The sequence below is a fragment of the Fukomys damarensis genome, unplaced genomic scaffold (assembly GCF_012274545.1).
Source record: "Fukomys damarensis isolate Sample0158 unplaced genomic scaffold, DMR_v1.0_HiC HiC_scaffold_25, whole genome shotgun sequence".
Classification (NCBI taxonomy): Eukaryota; Metazoa; Chordata; class Mammalia; order Rodentia; family Bathyergidae; genus Fukomys; species Fukomys damarensis.
Window position 1 is genome coordinate 19,193,840 of NW_022900937.1, and position 20,401 is coordinate 19,214,240.

General features: G+C 37.0%; 1 protein-coding gene across 2 annotated transcripts in view; it reads left to right on the forward strand.

Moving 5' to 3' along the window:
- Pias1 (protein inhibitor of activated STAT 1) overlaps positions 1-20,401 on the forward strand; it is a 106,869-nt gene that overhangs the window by 73,528 nt on the left and 12,940 nt on the right. For both annotated transcript variants that reach the window (XM_010643301.3, XM_033756251.1), the window contains 5 exons: positions 78-183; positions 10,433-10,506; positions 18,179-18,339; positions 19,252-19,382; positions 19,830-20,010. In XM_010643301.3, the coding sequence (XP_010641603.1) occupies positions 78-183; positions 10,433-10,506; positions 18,179-18,339; positions 19,252-19,382; positions 19,830-20,010 (653 nt within the window). The remainder of the gene's footprint in view (positions 1-77; positions 184-10,432; positions 10,507-18,178; positions 18,340-19,251; positions 19,383-19,829; positions 20,011-20,401) is intronic.

Sequence of the window (20,401 nt, forward strand, 5' to 3'; positions counted from 1 at the left end):
CTGGTTGCTGTAGAATTGAAATAGATGTACTGTTTACTTACATATGTTGTTTATTTTCTACATCTTTTTTTTTCCAGACCTATTCCATGGCAGTATATCTTGTAAAACAGTTATCCTCAACAGTTCTTCTTCAGAGGTTACGAGCAAAGGGAATAAGGAATCCGGATCATTCTAGAGCTTTAAGTATGTATGATAAACTTACTTCATTTATGCAGCTAATCTAATTTGTTAAAGGGTAGGATAGTTTTTCTCAACGCCAGAAATTTTAGTATTTGTTTATTTATTTATTTTGCTAGAGCCTGTTGTAGAGGATTTAAAACACTGAGAACCTTGTTTTGTGCGCTTGTAAAACAGCCTAAGAGTAGTTTTAATGCCTTTATCGTGAACTGTATTTTTATAATCTCTGGGTTACTCATCTTACAATTAAATTCTATTAAATCACTTTTTCAACACAGAAAAGTATTTTATTACAACTTCATAAAATAACTAAGGAATTTTAGGAGGAGGCCTAGAAATCTTGGTATAAATCTCAAGAAAGTCATTTAAGATTTGAAGATGATTTTAGATACAGGAAAATGTACAGGGCTATATGATGACTGTATTTGTGCATTGTCAATGTAGAAGGAGTCTTTAGAGTAGAGAAATAGTAAGGAAGTAGGGTCTGCCATTAAGCAATTATGTGGCCTTGGAACAGCCCCTCCCCTAAATGTTGTTCCTCACCCATAACTAGGGATTTGTTATGCACAGCTTCAGCAGCATTGTGGAAGTTGTGCTTCACAGGTGGGAGTTATTGGCTGGTTTGTTGTAATGTGTTGAATCTGAAATGTAAGGTCTGCAAAAGAATTCACTGCTGGCCTCAAATTGGAGGTTCAGTGGCCTTTCCCAAGGGTGAACTAAGTTCTTCCTTTTTTCTCTTCTTTGTAGCATAATTTCTTCATGGATGGATTTAAGGTTGAGGGCTCAGGGCTTAAAGAGGAGCAGCATTTTTTATAGGTAGGGTTAGATAGCTGTCCTTCGGGGATCTTGATATGAGTTGAATAATGAAGCCCGCTATCAGGTTTTATAGTGAAGAACATTCTGGTCCCTAACCACAACTATCCAGTGTGGCCAAATTTTCTCTTTTATATCATAGCTTTTATCCTTTTCTCTAACCTGTGACTTCTAACCTCTAACCTGCCAGAGTAAAAGATTACACCGCCCTGAATAACAAAACATCTTTAATTGTTCATTGAAAGATTTTTCTGTATTAGTAGGGTCCTCTTAAAAATGAAAAAAGCGGGCCGGGGATTTGGCTCTGTGGTTCCGTGGCCTGCCTGGCAAGTTCAACAGCCTGAGTTCAATCCCCGGTACCAAAAAAAAAAAAAAAAAAAAAAAAAAAAAGAGAGAAAAGCCAGGTATGGTAGTGCAATACCTATGGCTACAGCAAAGTGTGGTAGGAGACTGAGGCAGGAGGATCAGTTGAGCTCAGAAGTTCTAGGGTTCCCTGTGCACCATAGTGAAACCTGTCTCACGACAAAAACTTTCTAGGTGATTGGCAGATAGAGAACTAGAATGATAGAACTGTTTTGGGACCACGGTTGGGGGCATCCTCTGACAAGACGAGATAGCAGAGACCCTGAGAGCAGAGAGAGAGGGCAGAATAGGAACTTTCTTTTTCACCAGCCTGCTGAAATTATTCCTGGTCCCCAGTGATACCTTCACTCCTGCCTCACAGTATTAAGGAAGTAGAATTTCAGCTAGTTAGAAAGCATCGTGGAATTGTATGACCCTGTGTGGAAAAGGGAATGTCAAGAAATGAGGTACATAAAACCATTGCATTTAACTAGGCAAGCTGACTCCTGAGTGGCCTTTAGACGCTTCTGCCATTTGCAGCTTTAGCACCACCTGGAGGGGAGTGGGAAGGTGAGCCTGGAATTTCATTTTTGCCAAGGAGCAAACCATTGTTTGCTGCTATTAAGCACCAAAACCTGCTGAATTCAGAAGCTGTTTATTTTCTGCTCTGGTATACTGTTAGATGTACACAGTTATTGCCCATAGAATGAGATTTTTATGGCAATTTATAACTTACCTGGTTGGCCAGGGAGTACCAATGAAACATTAATTTGGATCCCACCAGTAAGGAATTTGTTGTAATCAGCTACACATTATTTAGAGCCATACTATCTGTAAAAAAAAAAGTTTTCTGACAAGTTAATTGTGTAATTAAAATATTGTTTAAAATAATGACAAAAGAAAATATTATCACATACCTTAGATATTTTTGAAGAATTAAGTTACTTATAAATAATCTTATAAATAGATTCTACCGGCAGTGTTTCATTAGTTCAGTCAGGCACTGTTAGGTGCTTGAAAAAAAATAGAGTTAATAGTATTTAGACTTCTCACAGAGACACCCATTCTGTGATTCATTTGACTTCGTAGGTGTATTTTTTTTTTTGGTCTTGTGGCTCCACTTTAGTGTAGCAGCCCTTGATTCTTGGTCTGTTCTTCTTTCCTCTCCTTTCTCCCTTCAGCAGTTACTTCAAGCTCCTACCCTGTTCTTCTCAGGTACTGTCCTCCGTCGTGAAGCACACTGTCAGTGTAAGACAAACAGGGCTATAAGAAGAGAATTCTGCCCAGCAGAGGCTGAGGCAGGAGGATCAGTGTGAGTTTAAAGCCAGCCTAGAGTACCTATTCACACCCTGTCCCCCCAAAATGATGATGATGATGATGATGATGATGATGATGATGATGATGATGATGATGATAATAATAATAATAATAATAATTTAAAAAACAAAAAAGAGGGAAAAATTAATTTTCTAGACTGATGGTTTCTTCCTTACTCTTTGGACCACCTTAATTTCTTTTCAGGTTACCTACATTTGTGCCCCTCTTTATTCCCTGTAGTATCTGGAGTACATGTGCCTTTTCCTGCTCAGAGTTAATCTTTTACTCATTTGTTCTTCTCATTCAAGAAATTACTGTAAGACTCTGCTGTATAATTGGAACAGGAGACTATGGCATTAAACAAGATGCACACTCTCCATGTATCTTCCAGAAGTGTGAGTGTGACAGAAAAGACAGTAAATACTTGGATGAGTTGCTAATGAGTTACAGTTGTGACACGTGCCTTGGAGAAGAAAGATGGGACTCTGTACAACAGAGGAACGAAGTCCTCTCTGGTGCCATGATGATCAAGACAAGATTGTAAGGATGGGGAGGAGTAACCCCCAAGATGATAAAGGGATCATTCCAAGATTAAAGGCCCATAGAGCTGGAGGGGGGAGAGCATAGGAATGAAACAGCAAGAGAAATAGACAAGTGTCAGTTCACATAGCTAATCTAAAGCTCCAAAAGGATTTCTTCAGGGTGAGAGGGCACAGTGCTGGGGATCAAACTCAGGACCTCATGCATGGCAGGTACCTGCTTTATAACAGCCAATCCCTAGCCACGTTAAAGGATTTTTAAGCAGATGAATGAAATAGTTGAACGTTTTTTGAAAAGTATTAAAAGGCAGACGTTGTATTGATGGTGTATGGGGAGTGAAGGAAAAGGAGGGCCAAAGGTGAATTCTTGACTTCATTTGCATCAGGTAACATATTAATGCAATTTACTGACATGAAAAGCTTCTAAAAATATTAAGTTGCAGAGGGGAAATCCCAGTGAATTCTTTACACTTGTGTCATTTGAGATGTGACTAGACATCCATGTGGAGATGCTCCGAAATGGTATGAAGAAGCCTGACGTCTTCACTCTGTCCTTTGACCTGTGTTTCCACATTCTGCCTTACTACCGGCTCTTCTTGACACCCCTCCTTGTCAAGTCTCTCTCTCTCTCTTTTTTTTTTTTTTTTTTTTGCTACTGGGGTTGAAACTCAGGACTTTGCACTTACAAGGCAGGCGGTGGCACCACTGAGCTAAATCCCCATCGCTGTCAAGTCTCTTTCATTTTTTAAAAATAGGATAAGAAAGCCGGGCATGCACACCTGTAAGCCCAGCACTTGGAAGGCTGAGGCAGGAGAATTGCTGGAGACCAGCCTGGGCTACATAGTGAGTCCAAAGCCAGCCTGCACTACATAATGATGCCCTATCTCAAAAAAAGCAAAAACAAAATAGGAAAAGAAGCTCCTCTGCAGATAGAGCTCTTTATTCCTTCTATTAATCTCATCCCAGTTTTTTCTCAGAGCCCATGTGCTTTGCATCTCTTCTCTGCAACTCCTTATGATCTTTTATCCCCCACAATTTCATTGAAATTGCTCTTGGAATTGTCACAAGTGATGGTCTGATTGCCATACCCAAAGTTTTATTCTTTTGGTTTTTATCTTGGGTGTTTCTGTTGCTTTTGATATAACCAACCATTTCTCCTTGAAATTTTCTTTTTCTTCTCCTCTGACCATTTCTTCTCAGTCACTTGTCTTCAGTGGGTTTTCTGAAGAGAAGCATCCTAAGCATTGGTATTCTCTGGAGTTCCATCCTTGGCCCACTTTTCTGTGTACTTTCTCTGTAGACAGTCACATTCCTGCTGTTTAAACTAGGAACAACTTTCAAATAACGTATCTTTTTCTCAGGTCTTGACCCTGAATTTCAGATTTTCTGTAAGACTGACTGCCATCACCTATTTCACTGGTTTCTCAAATTCAAGTATTAAAAACTAAACTCACCAAGTCCCATCAAACTGATACTTTAAATATTTCTCAAATCAATTTTCCATCATTATCCTCTTTTAAATCCATGTCCTGCCTTTCTTTTAAAAATGTATTCATAAGTAATATGTCTCTGTCCTTTCTGGACTCTCCATACCTCTCCCCTGATAGCAGCATGACTTAATGTGTACATATCTGCTCTTACCATTCCCTTCTCTTCTTGGCTCTAAGACCACTGGAGTGAAAGAGCCAGCTTTCTTATCATGACGTTCCACTTTCCCTGATGTGGCACCTGCTTATTATTTCCCAGCACCATTTGTTTTCATTCCTCTCATACTTTAATTCCAAAAATACATAATTCTTGTCTTTTCCTCAGTGCTGTAGTATCATTCTCTGTACCCCAAAGCTTCCCAGCTATCTCCTCTGCCTGATGTTAGTTGTCCTTCATGGTTTACTTTTTCCAGAAGGTATCTGAAACCTCCTGAGTAGAGAGGGGTTGATTTTTGGTTAGCTTCGTAAGCAACTTCCATCAGAGCATATTAGAGATGTTCTTGTTGACTGTGACTATCATTCTAGACTGTGAACTCCTTTGCCCAGCAGTTTAATTGTTTTCCCTTTTCATTTTCTATTGCTTAGCACGATGGTGGGCACATAGAAATCCTCAGGTTTTCCTGGACTTTAAACTGATGAAAAGAGGTCTAAAGTGAAAATCAGGTCTGGGTGCATCTGTTTCCTTGCCTATAAAATGAATGTTGAGCTTAATATGTTTGATTGTTAAAATTAAAATACTTAAAATTCTAAGCTAAACTAAAATACTCTTATTTCGTGAAGGATAGGAATTATTTTGGAACAGTAACAACCCTAGAATAGCACTATCTAATGAACTGTGGTGATGGAAACGTTCCATATCTGTGCTGTTCCATATGGTAGTCACCAGGAACATGTGACTATTAAGTCCTTAAAATGTGGCTAGTGCAACTGAAGAACTGAATTTTAATTTTTCTTTAAAATTGCTTAATTTTTTATCTTTTTTAAGGCATAACATTTATTGGTACATTTTAGATACACATAATAACGTTCATTGTATTAAATTTGTATCTGTACATAATATTATCTTGCTTATATTTTTCCAATTCCCTCCTTCAACTGCTCTTCCCCTCCTTATTTACAAAAGCTTTGCTTCCATTTTTTCTTGTTATTTTTTTCCTTGTCCCTTCTTTCCTTTACCCACTCCCCTTTCTTTGTTCCCCCTCATTTGAACACTTTCTTCCCATTTCCCAATATCTGTTAAACATTTTGTTTCATTTCCACTTTCAATTTCTCACACCAGCAAAACAATATAGTGTTTAAACTTGTGTGTCTAATTTATTCCCCTTAGGTGTTTCATCTCAAGGTGTATCCATTTAGTTTAAAATGTCTAAAGCTTGTCCTTCTTTAAGGGAGAGTAGTATTCCATTGTGGTTTTTTTAAACCCACATCTTGTTTATCCATCTGTCACTTGATGGGTTTTTGGGCTCTTTCCAAGATTTAGTTATTACAAACTGGGGCTGTAAACGTGGGTGTGCATATATAGCTGTGGTATGATGCTTTTACTTCTTTTGGAAAGATAATAAGAAGGGGAATAGCTGGGTCAAATGAAACTGCTAGTTTTAGTATTTTGAGGAATCGCCACACTGATTTTCACAGTGGTTGCATCAGTGTGCACTTCTAACAGTAGAGAAAGGCTTTTTTCCCCACAGCCTCACCAGCCTTTGCTATTGGTTGATTTTTTGGTAATAACATTTTTTTTTTTTTTTTCTGGAGAGAGGTATAATCTCAGCAGTGTTTTAATTTGCGTCTCTCAAATGACCAGTGATGTCAAACATTTTTTTATATATTTTGACATTTCTACTTATTCATCTATTCATTTCACATGTTCATTTCTGGATTGGGTCTTTAAATGGGGGTTTGATTTTTTTTTTTTTTTTTTTTTTTTTTTTTTTTTTTTTTTTTAAGTCCTTTGAGGAACAGCTGGCAAAATATTTTTCCTATATTGTGGGCTGTCTGTTTATTCTGCTGGTGGTTTCTTTAGTTGTGCAGAAGCTTTTTAATAAGATAAAATCCCACTTGTTGATTCTTTGTGATGTTTCCTATGTGATCGGGGTTTTGTTCATAAAGTCTTTGCCTACACCCATGTCTTCCAAAAGTTCTACCTATTCTATGTCCTAGTAGATTTAACAGTTAGATCTTTGATCCATTTTGATTTGAGTTTAGAGCATGTTGAAAGATAGGGATTGATCTAGTTTTAATCTTCGGCATGTGGAAAGCCCATTTTCCAGGACAGTTTCTTAAAGGGACTATCTTTTCCATTGAAGATGTTTGGCTCCTTTGTCAAAGATGATAAGATGGCTGAGAACATTTGGAGTTGTTTCTGCATCTTCTAATCTTTTCCATCGATCAAGTCTTTTTTTTTGCCAGAACCATGCTGTTTTTTATCACAGTAGTTTTGAAGTATAATTTCAAGTCAGGGATTAAGATGCTCCCTGCCATGCTTTTGTTCTCCAGAATTGCTACTGCTATTCTAGGTCTCTTTGGTTCCAAATGAATTTTAGAATTGTTTTCTGTAATTCTGCGAGAATTTGGTTATTAAATCTAGAAGTCTTTTGGTGGAGTTTTTGGGGTCTTATCTATAGAGTATCATGTCATCCACAAGTAATGATAATTTAACTTCTTCCTTTCCTTTTCTTATTCCTTTTATTTCTTTCTCTGTGTGATTGCTCTGGCTAATGTTTCCAGAACTATACTGAATAAGAGTAGTGACATGAACATCCTTGTCTTATTCTTGGTTTTAGAGTGGAAGCTTTCAGTTTTTGTCCATTTAGTATGATGTTGGTTGTTGGTTTGTCATAGATGGTTTTTATCAGATTGAGATAAAGATCATCTATTCCAGTTTTTTGTTGGGTTTTTTCATGAATGTGGGTTGGACTTTGTCAAACACTTTTTCTGCATCTCTTGAGATGATCATATGGCTTTTGTCCTTGATTCTTTTAGCATGGTGTATAATAGTTATTGAATTGTGTATGTTGAACCATCCCTGCATCCCTGTGATGAATCCTACATGGTCATGGTGTATAATCTGCTTGATGATTTCCTTCATCTGCATTCTGTTTGCCAGTATCTGAGGGAGGATTTGTGCATCTATGTTCATTGGGGAGATGTCTGTCTCGGAAGTGCAAGGTCCAGAGTTTAATCCCTAATACAAAAAAAGGAACAGAAAATGACTAACTGTGCTGACTATTAATTTGCGACTTTTAACTATATGAACTACATTTGTGGTTATATAACAAAATCTAGAACAAACCAGAAAATTGTATGGAGGAAACATGTCCTCAGTGTGGCAATTTTACCTTCAGGAGAGAAAATTTGAAAAGAGGTTCCAAAATAATTTCAGAAAATTCTCTCACCTCTGAGATAAAGTAAATGTACAAATCATATTTTATCTTAGGTAACTATGTAATAATTATTACGTTTAATATTAGGTACTTTAAAGTATTTTACATATATTAACTCAATCCTTAAAAAATAGTATTAGCCACTATTCCTATGTACCAGATTACAAAACTTAACATATAAAGATAACTGACTTAACTAAAGCTAAATTCTAAAGCAAACTGGCTCTATGCCCTGATTCTTAACCGTTAACCTCAGGTTGCCTTTCCTGTTTCAATTTCTTCCCTAATTAACACTGAGCTTTGCTTTGCATAAAGCTTATCTTAAGGCCTATAATATTACTTTGCTTAATTGGAAGTTTTTTCGATTTTTAAAATTTTTGTTAGTTCATCTTTGCAATACATAATGATTACATTCATGGTTGGGAGTTGGTATGTGTACACAGAACAACTTGTTTCTTTTTACTTCCCCTTAAGTGGAAGTTTAGACATCCAGAGCTCAGTGTCAGTCATGTTCCCATTGCTTTATGTTAGAAGGGTGCCAGGGGGTGGTTGTTGATGGCGTGCAGATGGTTAGTATGTTAGAATTCTCAAGAGAGAAGCAACAGGATACATATAGAAAGATAAATGGAGGAAGATGAGGGGAATTTGCTCATACAATAACGGAGGCTAAGAAGTCCCACAATTAGCGTCTGCTAATGAGAAATAGGGAAGCAAGAAGCTGGAAGCATGGTTGAATTCAAATCTCAAAGCTGCAGGACTAAGGAAGTTGATGGTGTAACTCGGCCTGATGCTGAAGGCCTCATAACCCTGGGTACCAGTAGTGTAAACCCTGCATTCCAGAGGCAGGTGTACCATAGCTCTGATGTCCAAGAGCAAAAGGTGACTTAGTACTTGGAAGCAGTGTAGCTGCTGTGGTGGGGAGGGTAGCTTTCCATCTGTTCTGTACCCCCCCGCCCAGTTGTTTGGATAGTGCTAACCCACACTGATGGCAGATCTTCCTCCACTTTGTCCTTGGAGTCCATGCCACTGATTTGTAGAAACTCCTCACAGACATACCCAGAAACAATGGTTTACTAACTCTATTGGTATCTTTTACTCCAGTCACAATCGTCACAGTTTATATTTGTATAAGAAAGACAGTGAAAATTGAGTGTATAGTGGAAAATGCGTATTTTTCATAATTTATATACTAATGAGCACAGTGTTATGATGACTTATTTTCCAAACTAAAAATGAGGGATATTATGTTTTTTGGATGTGAAGTCAGGCTTAAAAATATATACAAACTTTTAAAATTTGGAATTTTCAGACCATGAAGTGGCTTTTTAGTCTGGCACACCAGTACTACATCTGGGACTTTCTAAAAACTACTTGCTTGTGTCCCTCTTCCACATTCTGATTCAGTGGGCAGTTTATAAATTAGAATATTTGATACTTCTGATATGCCTCTTAGTTGAGATCCACTGATTTATGAAAGTAGATAGACTATCCAAGAATTATACCATTTTGCAAAAGCCAAGGCTTGGACTATCACTGTGTTTGGTAAAGGCAGAATTCTTAATTTTCACAAGTAGTTATCAGTGCAGTAGACATCTGTTCTGAAACTCTTGCTTAACCTTTCCTTCTCTCCATAGTCTTTACTGTTTGGTATCTTTCTGGTCAAACTCACTTGTTCCATAACTCTGGAGCTCTGTGATCCATTGTGTATGGAATCACTTCCACCTTGCCCCTGCCTTTCCTGTACAGTGTAGACTTCAGAGTTATTGTGAGACACTTCCTAAAATTATTGGAATATTACATTTAGGCATTTTCTGTCTTCACCTGTAATGCTTTGCTGTTATTCACTGAGGTTTTCCAAGGTAGCAGAGGCCTCAGGTTTCCAGCTGTGAAGTATAAAGGGTCTTCTAAACTGAAGGGAATAAAAGAACAGCCATGGCAAGTAAAATTACTAGTGCTTCCTTTCTTAAGAGCCAAACTGAAAAGAGATTATCTAGTATTGGTTTAAGTTTTATTGTAAGAAAAAAATTAAGCCAAGGGTGAAGATTGACTAGTCCAAGATAGCACAACTGATTTTTATGTAAATAATGTAAATATGTAGCTCAAATAGTTATACATATTGTTAAAAAGCAATGAGAAATAGCACTACAAGAAATGCAGTTATTCTGTTGATACATTTTTCTCTTGTTTTCTTTGCTTATTATTGAAAGTATAAGCCATATAATTGTTTTATCTTTCCATTGGGAAATAATTGAGCAAAGTGTTTTAGTTCCTTTTTAAAGCACATTTCCAGTTTTTAGCTCCTTTTTTATATTGAGTTAATAATAATATACCTATAGTAAACTTGTTCTGTTTTTGTTTTCTCTTCAATAAATTTCAGTTAAAGAGAAACTGACTGCGGATCCAGACAGTGAAATTGCTACAACCAGCCTAAGGGTTTCTCTACTATGTCCAGTAAGTGGTATATAATACTTGCTTTCAGGAAGGCTTAATGTGTATTTCCTCTTTTCTAGTATCTGAGAAATACAGTTTAATTTTAAACTATGCCTCTTTGTTAGTTCATGAAACAAGGAAAGCTAACAATAGGATTTGGAACCTAAGCAAGTCTAAAACTTCTACATTTAGTAAGATTTATCTATATATTGCCTGCAGTTAATCACTGTCTTTCAAATTCAGGCATAAAAATTTCAAAATAAGAAGTGTTTATTGCCTCAAAGGACTTTAAAACTTTCACTTTAAGAAATGTACTCTTCTGTTTGTTTTTTTGGTACTGGGGATTGAAGTCAGGCCCTTGCACTTGCCAGGCAGTCAGCAGAAACACTGAGTCAAATCCCTGGCCCTAAAAAATGTTCTCTTCTGAATAAAAATCTAGCCATAGTTACTTAACTATTTTGTCAACAATGGCTATAAAATCCCCATCATTTAGGCCTTCCTCACAAGTGCAAAGTCCCGAGTTCCATCCCACTACAATAAATAAATAAACAAGCCAACCAACCAAGCCCATCATTTAAAAATTATTGTACACCAGGTGTGGTGGCATATCTCTGTGATCCCAGCACTTGAGAAACCGAGGCAGGAGAATCGGCACAAGTGAGAGGCCAGCCTGATTACACACATGCTATAACAAGTATAACTTGCTGTCTCAAAAAAAGAAAAGGAACTATTCTAGTCAGCTGAAATGAAGTTGTTACATAATAGGAAGATTTTTTTAACCACAAAATAAAGTCAAAATCAGTTGTTTGTTTGAAATAAATGTATGATCCAAAGACTTAACTGGATTGTTAAATTTGTGAAGGGAAAGTCTCAAAAATATGTGGTGTTAATCTTGGCATAGTGTCACATACCTGCAATTCTTACACCCTGGGAGGCTGAAGCAGAAGGAGCGTAAATTTGAGTCTATCCTGGGCAATTTAGTGACTTATGGAGACCTTGTTTTATTGAAAAAAAAAAAAAAATTACAGAGGGGTAAGGATATAGCTTGGTACAAAGGCCCAGGATTCAGTTCTCAGTACCACAAAAAACAAAAGTAAAACAAAATGGTGTTAAGGTTTTTTTTTCTTTTCTTTTCTTTTTTGGTATCAGGGATCAATCTCAGGACCTTGCACTTGGAAGGCAAGTGGCAGCACCACTGAGCTAAATCCCCAACCCAAGCTTTTTTTTTTTTTAACTAATTAATTAGATCCACTAATAGTGATTGTAGATGAATATGCCTTTCTTATGAAGATATGTGAAAAATTAATATATTGCTTGGACATTTAATTATATCTAAACTAGAGAGAAACCACTAAGAATGAAAGACATCTGTTTCCTGATTCACCTGGATTGTAGAATCAGGCTTGATTTGAAAAGTTTTGATATTAAAGTCCTGCTAACCTCAGATGATAATGAAGTTACTGGATTTTTGCTGGTTTTCTTTCATTTTTTGGTACTGGGGGTTAAACCCATTGCTACCCTATCATTGAGCTACATCCCCAGTCCATTTTAATTTTTGATACAGGGTCTCCTTAAGTTGCCTATACCAGATTTGAATTTGCAGTCCTCCTGCCTCAACCTCTTAAATTGCTGGGACATGCCATAGTGACACATGCCATAGTACCCAGTTGGAGTTACTCTATCTTTATTAAATAAATGAGACTCTCAAAACATTTATTTTTAAGAAAATTTATGATTAGAGAACAAAACTAGAATTTACACCATGTAAATTATATAAAAATACAATTAGTTACTGTTTTGTTTTTCTTTTTTTAAGACGATCTCACTATGTATGTAGTTCAGGCTGGCCTTGAACTAATGGGGTTCCTTCTGCCTCAGTCTCCCGAGTGCTGGGATTACAGGTGTATACCACCACACCTGGCTGGTTATATATTATATTATATAATTATATCAACATATATTATAGTATATGTAATATAACAATACAATATAATGTATAATACATATATATATAGTGTACATATTATTATGGTATATATTGTGTGTGTATATGTACACACACACACACACACACACTGGTACAGGGAATCAAACTCAGGCTTTGCACTGAGGGCTTAGTTACTACTAAATTCTTAAACAATTTTAAACAGAATTAAATCTTATTTGCCCCACATTGTAGTCTTTTATAATTTATAAAATCTTAGACACAATACAAAAAAGTCATTAAGTCATGAATTAATTTATAATAATGTAGTTTTATGTAACTTAAAAATAAAATTTTTTGCTGGGCATGGTGGCATGCACCTGTGATCCCAGCGCTCACGTGTCTGAGGCAGGAGGATGTCCATGCGTTTGAGGTCAGCCTCGGCTACCTAGTGAGTTCAATGCCAGCCTGGGCTACATAGCACAGCCCTATCTCAAAAAAACCAAACCAACAACAACAAAAACTTTTTTTAAGGAAAGTATTATTGCTCAGGGAATTCCTGCTCATTATAAAAATTCTATAAGTTACAGGAAAAAAAGTAGTGAAGTGAGTAAAAACCACCAAGCCGTCTTCTTGCATATGTCCTTTTATTCTTTCTATAACTTCTCTTATTCCTGTACATAGAGCTATTCTTTTGTTAAGGAAGCTGCTTTGACTCCAGGCTTTTTATGTTATTTTAAAAAATGCTTTTGCCGGGGATTTAGCTCAGTGGTTTGTGGCCTGCCTTGCGAGCGCAAGGACCCGAGTTCAATCCCCGGTACCAAAAAAAAAAAAAAAAAGTTTTTAATTAAGTGACCAGGTAAATGTAACAGCCAGTATATTATAAAGGCAACTTATATTTTTTTTGTCTTGTTTTTAACATGTACAACATTTGTTCAAAGACCAGGCAAATAGAATGGTAAGAAGAAAAGGTTATACATGCATCTTTATGTGTACATGTGTATATATACACACATCCTCTCCCAAATCCTGACTTATCCAATACCCCCTTCCACTGATCCTGCCCTACCTAATTCAGAGACTATGACAAATTTTAAAAGTACATAACACTTTGTTTTCCACTCAAATCACAGGGAGAAGTCTTATTAGCATTCTCTCTTTAAAACCATTTATAGTTATGCTAATGTATATGATATTTATAGCATTTAATATTTGTGTGAAGCATTTATTCAAATAAATAAGCAGTGTGGTATAAATCTCTGATGTTTTATGAGTGGAACAAATTTTGAATTTTTTTTTTGATACCGGGGATCGAACTTGGGTTCTTGCACTTGGAAGGCAGGTGGTGGAACCACTGAGCTAAATCCCTAGCCCCAAATTTTGAATTTTTAGTTCAGATATTCATCCTTATATTACTAGTTTGTTGTTTTGTTTTGTTTGGGTACTGAGAATCAAACTCAGGACCTTGCACTCAGTGCCACTGAGCTAAATCCCTGGCCTGTCCTCATATTATTAGAAAAATATTAATTATATTTTGCCCCTTAAACCTCTTAATTTAGTGGACCACCTTTTAATTTTCCTTCCCATATTCCCCCACTTGTCATGTTTAATTCCAACAGTGTTTGCAGTTCATTTTCAGTTGGCATATGCTTTCAAAATTCAGATTATAAAATAAAAACTATACATAATCTATAATTTAATAACTTGCATGGATTTCTGTTTGGCTAAAGGGATAATCCCTTTACATTTATCCAGGAACAATAAGACCATATATTGTAGATCTGTTTTTACTCAAAAATAAAATACGGCAATGACAATTTGTCTATATATTACATTTATAGAATAATAAAAGATCTGCCCCCTTTGAAATATGTAAATTTGCTGTCTCATTGTACATTTGAATTGCCCTTGTAAGTTTGAAATAAATGGGTTTCTGTTATTTGTGTGCCATTTAGCCATAGGCAAGGAAAATAATTGAAACTGTTTTAGTTCTTTGAGAATTTCTTGGTTCTGATTTATTAGAAATAGAACCAGAAGAATCTTTTAGGAGCTGCTTTGTGGGACCTAACCCAGTCCCGTAAACCCAAGTACAATTGACTTGGAGTTGGAGTTGCTAAAAGAAAGAAGGGGGAAGAAACCCTAGACATTTATTTATGAAATATTCGTAACACAAATAGTTGTAAAATTGTTCTTTTTTGGGGGGGGGTACTGGGGATTGAACTTGGGTCCTTGCACTTGCAAGGCAGACCACCGAACCACTGAGCTAAATCCCAAGCTCAAAATTGTTCTTAACATCATACTTTTTGTCCAGTTTCTGCAAGAAAGATGTATGTATTTTATTGCAGTTTTCAGAGACCTTTTGATAAAAGGTGATTTAGACTTCTGTATAGAATGTTTTGTTTTCCAGCGCTGTCAGTTATAACACTCTTAGGGCAGGGTTGGTGGCACTAGCACACTTAAGAATTGTTTTCAAAGAGGTGTTGTTTTCAAATGATGCAAATATCTATCATCTTTTAAAAGGAAAAGAGAAAATTATAATTATCAGAAGAAAATATTCAAATCTCAGCCTTTCCCTCAATAGCAAGTTAAAGAAAATGGATCTATTTGTCAGATACATTTTTTAAAATTTAGTGATTTTAAAAAAAAATTCAGGAATACGGGTATTACCACATATATTATGGCTTTGAAGCAAGGCATTTATGTAACAGCTGATAAGCAATGCATTTGGAAGTGAACTTCTGCTTTTTCTGTAGCAATTTATAAATTTCCTTCCTGCACCATTTAGGTATTGGTGTTTCACGGTGACTCTGTTGGTCACCTGGAGCTGTTCTCTCCCCAAAAGATGTGAACTGACAGCTGCAGATTATGGGGATAAAGATGTGTAAGATAAAGGACTTTGGAGAATAACTGCTTTTCAAAGTATAAATTCTAGTCTGTGTCTTGGATTCTGAAGCCGTTCTTGCTTACTGTCTCACCCATTGTCTCTATAAACCATCCGAAGTAGCCTAATACTTCTGCAGTTCATGTACCTTGTGTGCTATTACTGTATTTGTCTAGGATTTTTTGTCTGAATCTACTTAAGATTAAGGCAATAGTTAAAATACCTACTTAGTAGAAATTTGTACTTCACAGTCAAGGTCTTAAGATATAAAAATTTAGCCTGGTGTAGTGGCACACGCCTTTAATCCAAGTTTTGTAGGAGACTGAGGCAGAAAGATTCCAAGTTCTAGACCATCTTGTGTGACAGTGAGCCCTAATCTCAAAATTGGTCTGAGGATGCATCTCAGTGCAAAAGCCCTGAGTTTAATCCCTAGCACCGGGGATATATATGTGCGTATCTATAGAAAAACGTAATTTGGCACCACCCACCATCCCATTATTTGGAGGAGGCTGTTGTTGGCATTGTTGTGCAGGCTGCCTCATAAAGGGCTACATACAGCCTGCACGCTTTGCATAAATGGTTTCCCCTAGAGCTGCACAGTGTGTGTGACCCAAGTCTTAGCAGTACACTGGACTGTCTTTCTGCTGTATAGCAGGTATATTTCTAAGTGCCAGAGACAAGAACACAGGGCTCCTTTTTTAATTCTTCAACACTATATCTGGTTGAAATGCAGAGGAAATGGTGTTACTTTGAAGATAGAAAAGGAGGCCCAGAAAGGTTAAGAGTAAATCACTGGTACCAGAACAATATTTCGGGTCCCAAATGACAGTTAATTTCTATGGTAGACTAGGAAATTGCACATTTCCCTAAAATTCTTCTAAACCCCTTAACTTATATCCATCTTAGGCTTTAATATTTTTTAAGGTCGCAAATATGTGGAAAGTCTTTGCCAGGCACTTGACATATAGTATGTCTATTGAATGTAGGAAACTCCTATACTCTGTGGCCATTGTGAGCACTTGGGACCCTACCATGGTACAAGGTGTTCTTTAGGGAAAAGGTGGATATGGCAACTCCCTGTGCAGGTTTCTGAACCGTGTGCCTGCCTCACACCCAAGCTAGCAGCTCAGGGACCAGATGAAGTAGATTGCTTCCTGCATGGAGTAGACTCAACCTGTGTCAATTGAAGCAGCAGCTACAGGGCAGGAAGAAAAGTCTCTTGACCTTGTGGACATGCTGAGTTAAGAGCCAAGGTGACAGCCAGTAAGGGGAGAGATGCAGGCACACACATTTCTTCCTCAGAGCAATTATGCCAGTCCTGGAGAATGGGTGATAGGATGCAGCTTTGTCCTGTGAATACTTTTATTTAGCATTAAGACCCATAGTGGTTGCACCAGTCTGCACTCCCACCAACAATGGAGAAGGGTTCCTTTCTCCCCACAACCCCACCAACATTTGTTATTGATTGATTTCTTGATAGCAGCCATTCTTTGTGGGGTGAGGTGGAATCTCAGTGTTGTTTTCATCTGCATCTCTCGAATGACCAGTGATGTGGAACATTTTTTCAGATATTTTCTTGCTGCTTTTACTTCTTTGTCTGAGAAATGTCTATTCATTTCGGATGCCCATTTTTGAAATCAATATGGAGATACCTCAAAGAGCTTGGACTGGAGGTTCCATTTGACCCAGCCATCCCTCTGCTGGGTATCTTTCTAAGAGAACTAAAAGAATCATATCACAGAGAAGTATGTGCACTCATGTTGACAGCAGCACAGTTTGTAATAGCTAAATCTTGCAAACAGCCCATTTGCCCATCCGTTGGAAACTGGATAAAGAAGATGTGGTTTTTCTATAAAATGGAATAGTACTCAGCCATAAAGAATGAGAAAATAGATTCATTCATAGGAAAATGGATACATATTGAAGATATACTCCTAAGTGAAATAAATAAGTCACACATGTGTAAATACCGAATAGTTTCCCTGGTGTGAATAATCTGCAACAATGCATAAGATCCTAATAAGATTACTGACATTTAGAAATGGGAAGAAAGGAGCTAAAGGTGTAGGGAAGGTGGGATGAGTAGGGGAAGAGTAAAAAGAGAAAAGAAAAAAATGTGAGAGAATGAAAAGATGAAAATAAAGTGTTTGTAGATGGGGAGGGGAGGAGGGGGTGAAGGGAGGGCAGAGGTAAGGGGAAAAAATGAGAACCAAGACCTGTCATGTAGAGGTACAAGATCCCAACAATGAATGTAACTGTACTGTATCCCTAAAATGTACTAATAAACTCAATTAAAGCTGGAAAGAAAAAAAAAAGACCCATAGTAAGCCAGGTGTGGTGGTGCATGCCTGTGTTATCCCAGCACTCAGGAGGCTGAGGCAGGAGGATCGCTGTGAGTTCGAGACAGCCTGGGTTACATAGTGAGTTCCAGGTCAGTCTCAACTATGTAGTGAGACCCTGTCTCAACCCCCCTCCCCAAAAAAAGACCCATAGTGAATAGCCTATCTCTCTGTCTTGTAGTGTTTCATAACCATTCCTTTCTTCTTTCCCTAATCCCTAGTTAGGTGGTTCTAAACTTTTTTCAGATCAAGGGCTGCATGTATAATTTGAAGAGGTCAGGGCTGTGAGAAACTGATCTATAGGCTGTGGATTTGAAGTGGATATCCGTTGTTGTAGACTTTCTTTAGTCACTGTGCTTGGTAATCCAAAGAAATACTGTAATGTTTTAAGCTGTAGATAGGTTTCACAGAGTATGTGTTTCACCTTGATGAAAAGCAAACACTGTATGCTTTATTTCAAAACATACACACATTTTGTTTCTGGAAATTTTTATCAAAGATCACTTTGGTACAGTTCTCTAATACTTATTTTCCCCCTCTCATTTAAAGCTTGGTAAAATGAGGCTGACAATTCCATGCCGAGCCCTCACATGTTCTCATCTGCAGTGTTTTGATGCAACTCTTTATATTCAGATGAATGAGAAAAAACCAACTTGGGTCTGTCCTGTCTGTGATAAGAAAGCCCCATATGAGCACCTGATTATTGATGGGTATGTCTTTCTGAGTTTTTCTTTGTACCTTCAAATGACCATCTTTATGTGCATTCCTTACTTAACAGATTTGGGATAAAATTCTACTGGTAATGTTTTCTAAGTTAAATGTAAATTTGGAGAGTTCTCATGATTCTAAAAATCAGTTGTTTTTTGTGTGTTTGTTTGTTTTGAGGATTTCTTTTTTGGTACCAGGGATCAAACTCAAGACCTTCATGCTTGCTAGGCAAGAGCTGTGCTGCTGAGAAATCAGTATTTTTATTCAACTATTTTTATTTTCAATGCTATTTAAGCTTTCAATAATCTTTCATTCACTTAGTTCTTTATTTTTATTAGTATACGTTTGCAATACATATGATTACACTAATAGAGGGAATTTGGTACGTTATATAACACATCTTAATTCTTTTTTAGAAATATTTTCAAGGTGAGTAATTCAGGCTACACCATTTTTTGAAATTAAGTTTTTTCTTTGCTTTGTCTTCCATTTTTGTGAACTTTTTAATGTTATTAGAAATATTTGCTGGGCATGGTGGCACATGCCTGTAATCCCAGCGCTCGGTGGGGCTGAGGCAGGAGGATTGCTATGAGTTTGAGCCCAGCCTGGGTTACATAGTGAGTTCCAGGTCAGTCTCAACTACCTAGTGAGACCCTATCTCAAAAAACAAAAAAGAAAAAGAAAAATAATTTTTGACAATGTCATTTTTCATGGTTATACACATCCTTAAATAAGAGTGCCAATATTTTCTTATTTAGCACTCAGTTTTGAGAATAGATATTATTCACCTGTGCTTTGTTTTCCTCATTTACGCTTGTAGAAAATATACAAGGTCTGAATATTTAAAAAGTAGGATTAAAAAGTATTTTATCTTCACTTAAAATGTAATATCCTAAGGAAAAACTTTTTTATAGCTTGTTTATGGAAATCCTAAAGTACTGTACAGACTGTGATGAAATACAGTTTAAGGAAGATGGCTCCTGGGCACCAATGCGATCAAAAAAGGAAGTACAGGAAGTTTCTGCCTCTTACAATGGAGTTGATGGTAAGTGAGAGTTTAGTAATCTATAAAGTCATGCTAGGGAAACAATATCCTTTTAAATCTTACAAATTTGGTACAGGGTAGCTATGCTCCTTTTTCCTTTGTGTGTGTGTGGGGGGGTGTGACATAGGACTTTTGATGTTTTGGCTAGAAGGGGGTGGGTTTTAAAAATGTATTTCTAAGCATGACAGACTGTACAGGTAAATACAGTTTCTGCTCTCAAACTGCTTTTATTCTGAAGTGGACATAAAGCATATGCTTTGACTGTTTTCTAAATAATCCTTTAACAACCAATAATAAATAATGGTTTTACATGTAGTAGAATAGAACCACTGTAGGTTTCCTGCTCTCTGGCTCCAGCAGTATCACGAGTCTGAACGTGATAGATTGATTGAGGGAACATTGAGGAGTGTACTTTATTCATCTTGTATTTTACTCCTTCCCACACAGGATGCTTGAGTTCCACTTTGGAACATCAGGTGTCTTCTCACAACCAGTCCTCCAGTAAAAACAAGAAAGTCGAGGTTATTGACCTAACCATAGACAGCTCATCTGATGAAGAGGAGGAAGAGCCATCTGCCAAGAGAACGTGTCCTTCCCTTTCTCCCACCTCACCGCTAAACAATAAAGGGTGAGTGCTGAGATACCCCCTCCATTTGTTAAAGAGGGATTAAAGACGTACCTGATAAAATGATGTTTAATTGTAAAATTTAAGTTGGATTTCCCAAGTGTGTGATATTCTTGAGAGCTTGGAGTAGTGCATTAACATTAAAAGGGCCACTTACATACAATATTGACCATATTGAAAGATGATTCTAGTACACAGAGTAGTTTTCAAACTGTGGTATACATTAGAATCAGAGAACTTATCAAAGTATATGTTGAACATCTGTCCTAAGCCAGAAGTACAGGCATAGAAAATGTGGATTTCTGGTAAGTTCCCAGGTGATTTCCTTCCTTCTTTCTTTCCCTCCCTCCCTCCCTTCCCCCCTTCTTCCTCTCCCCTCCCCTCCCCTTTTTTT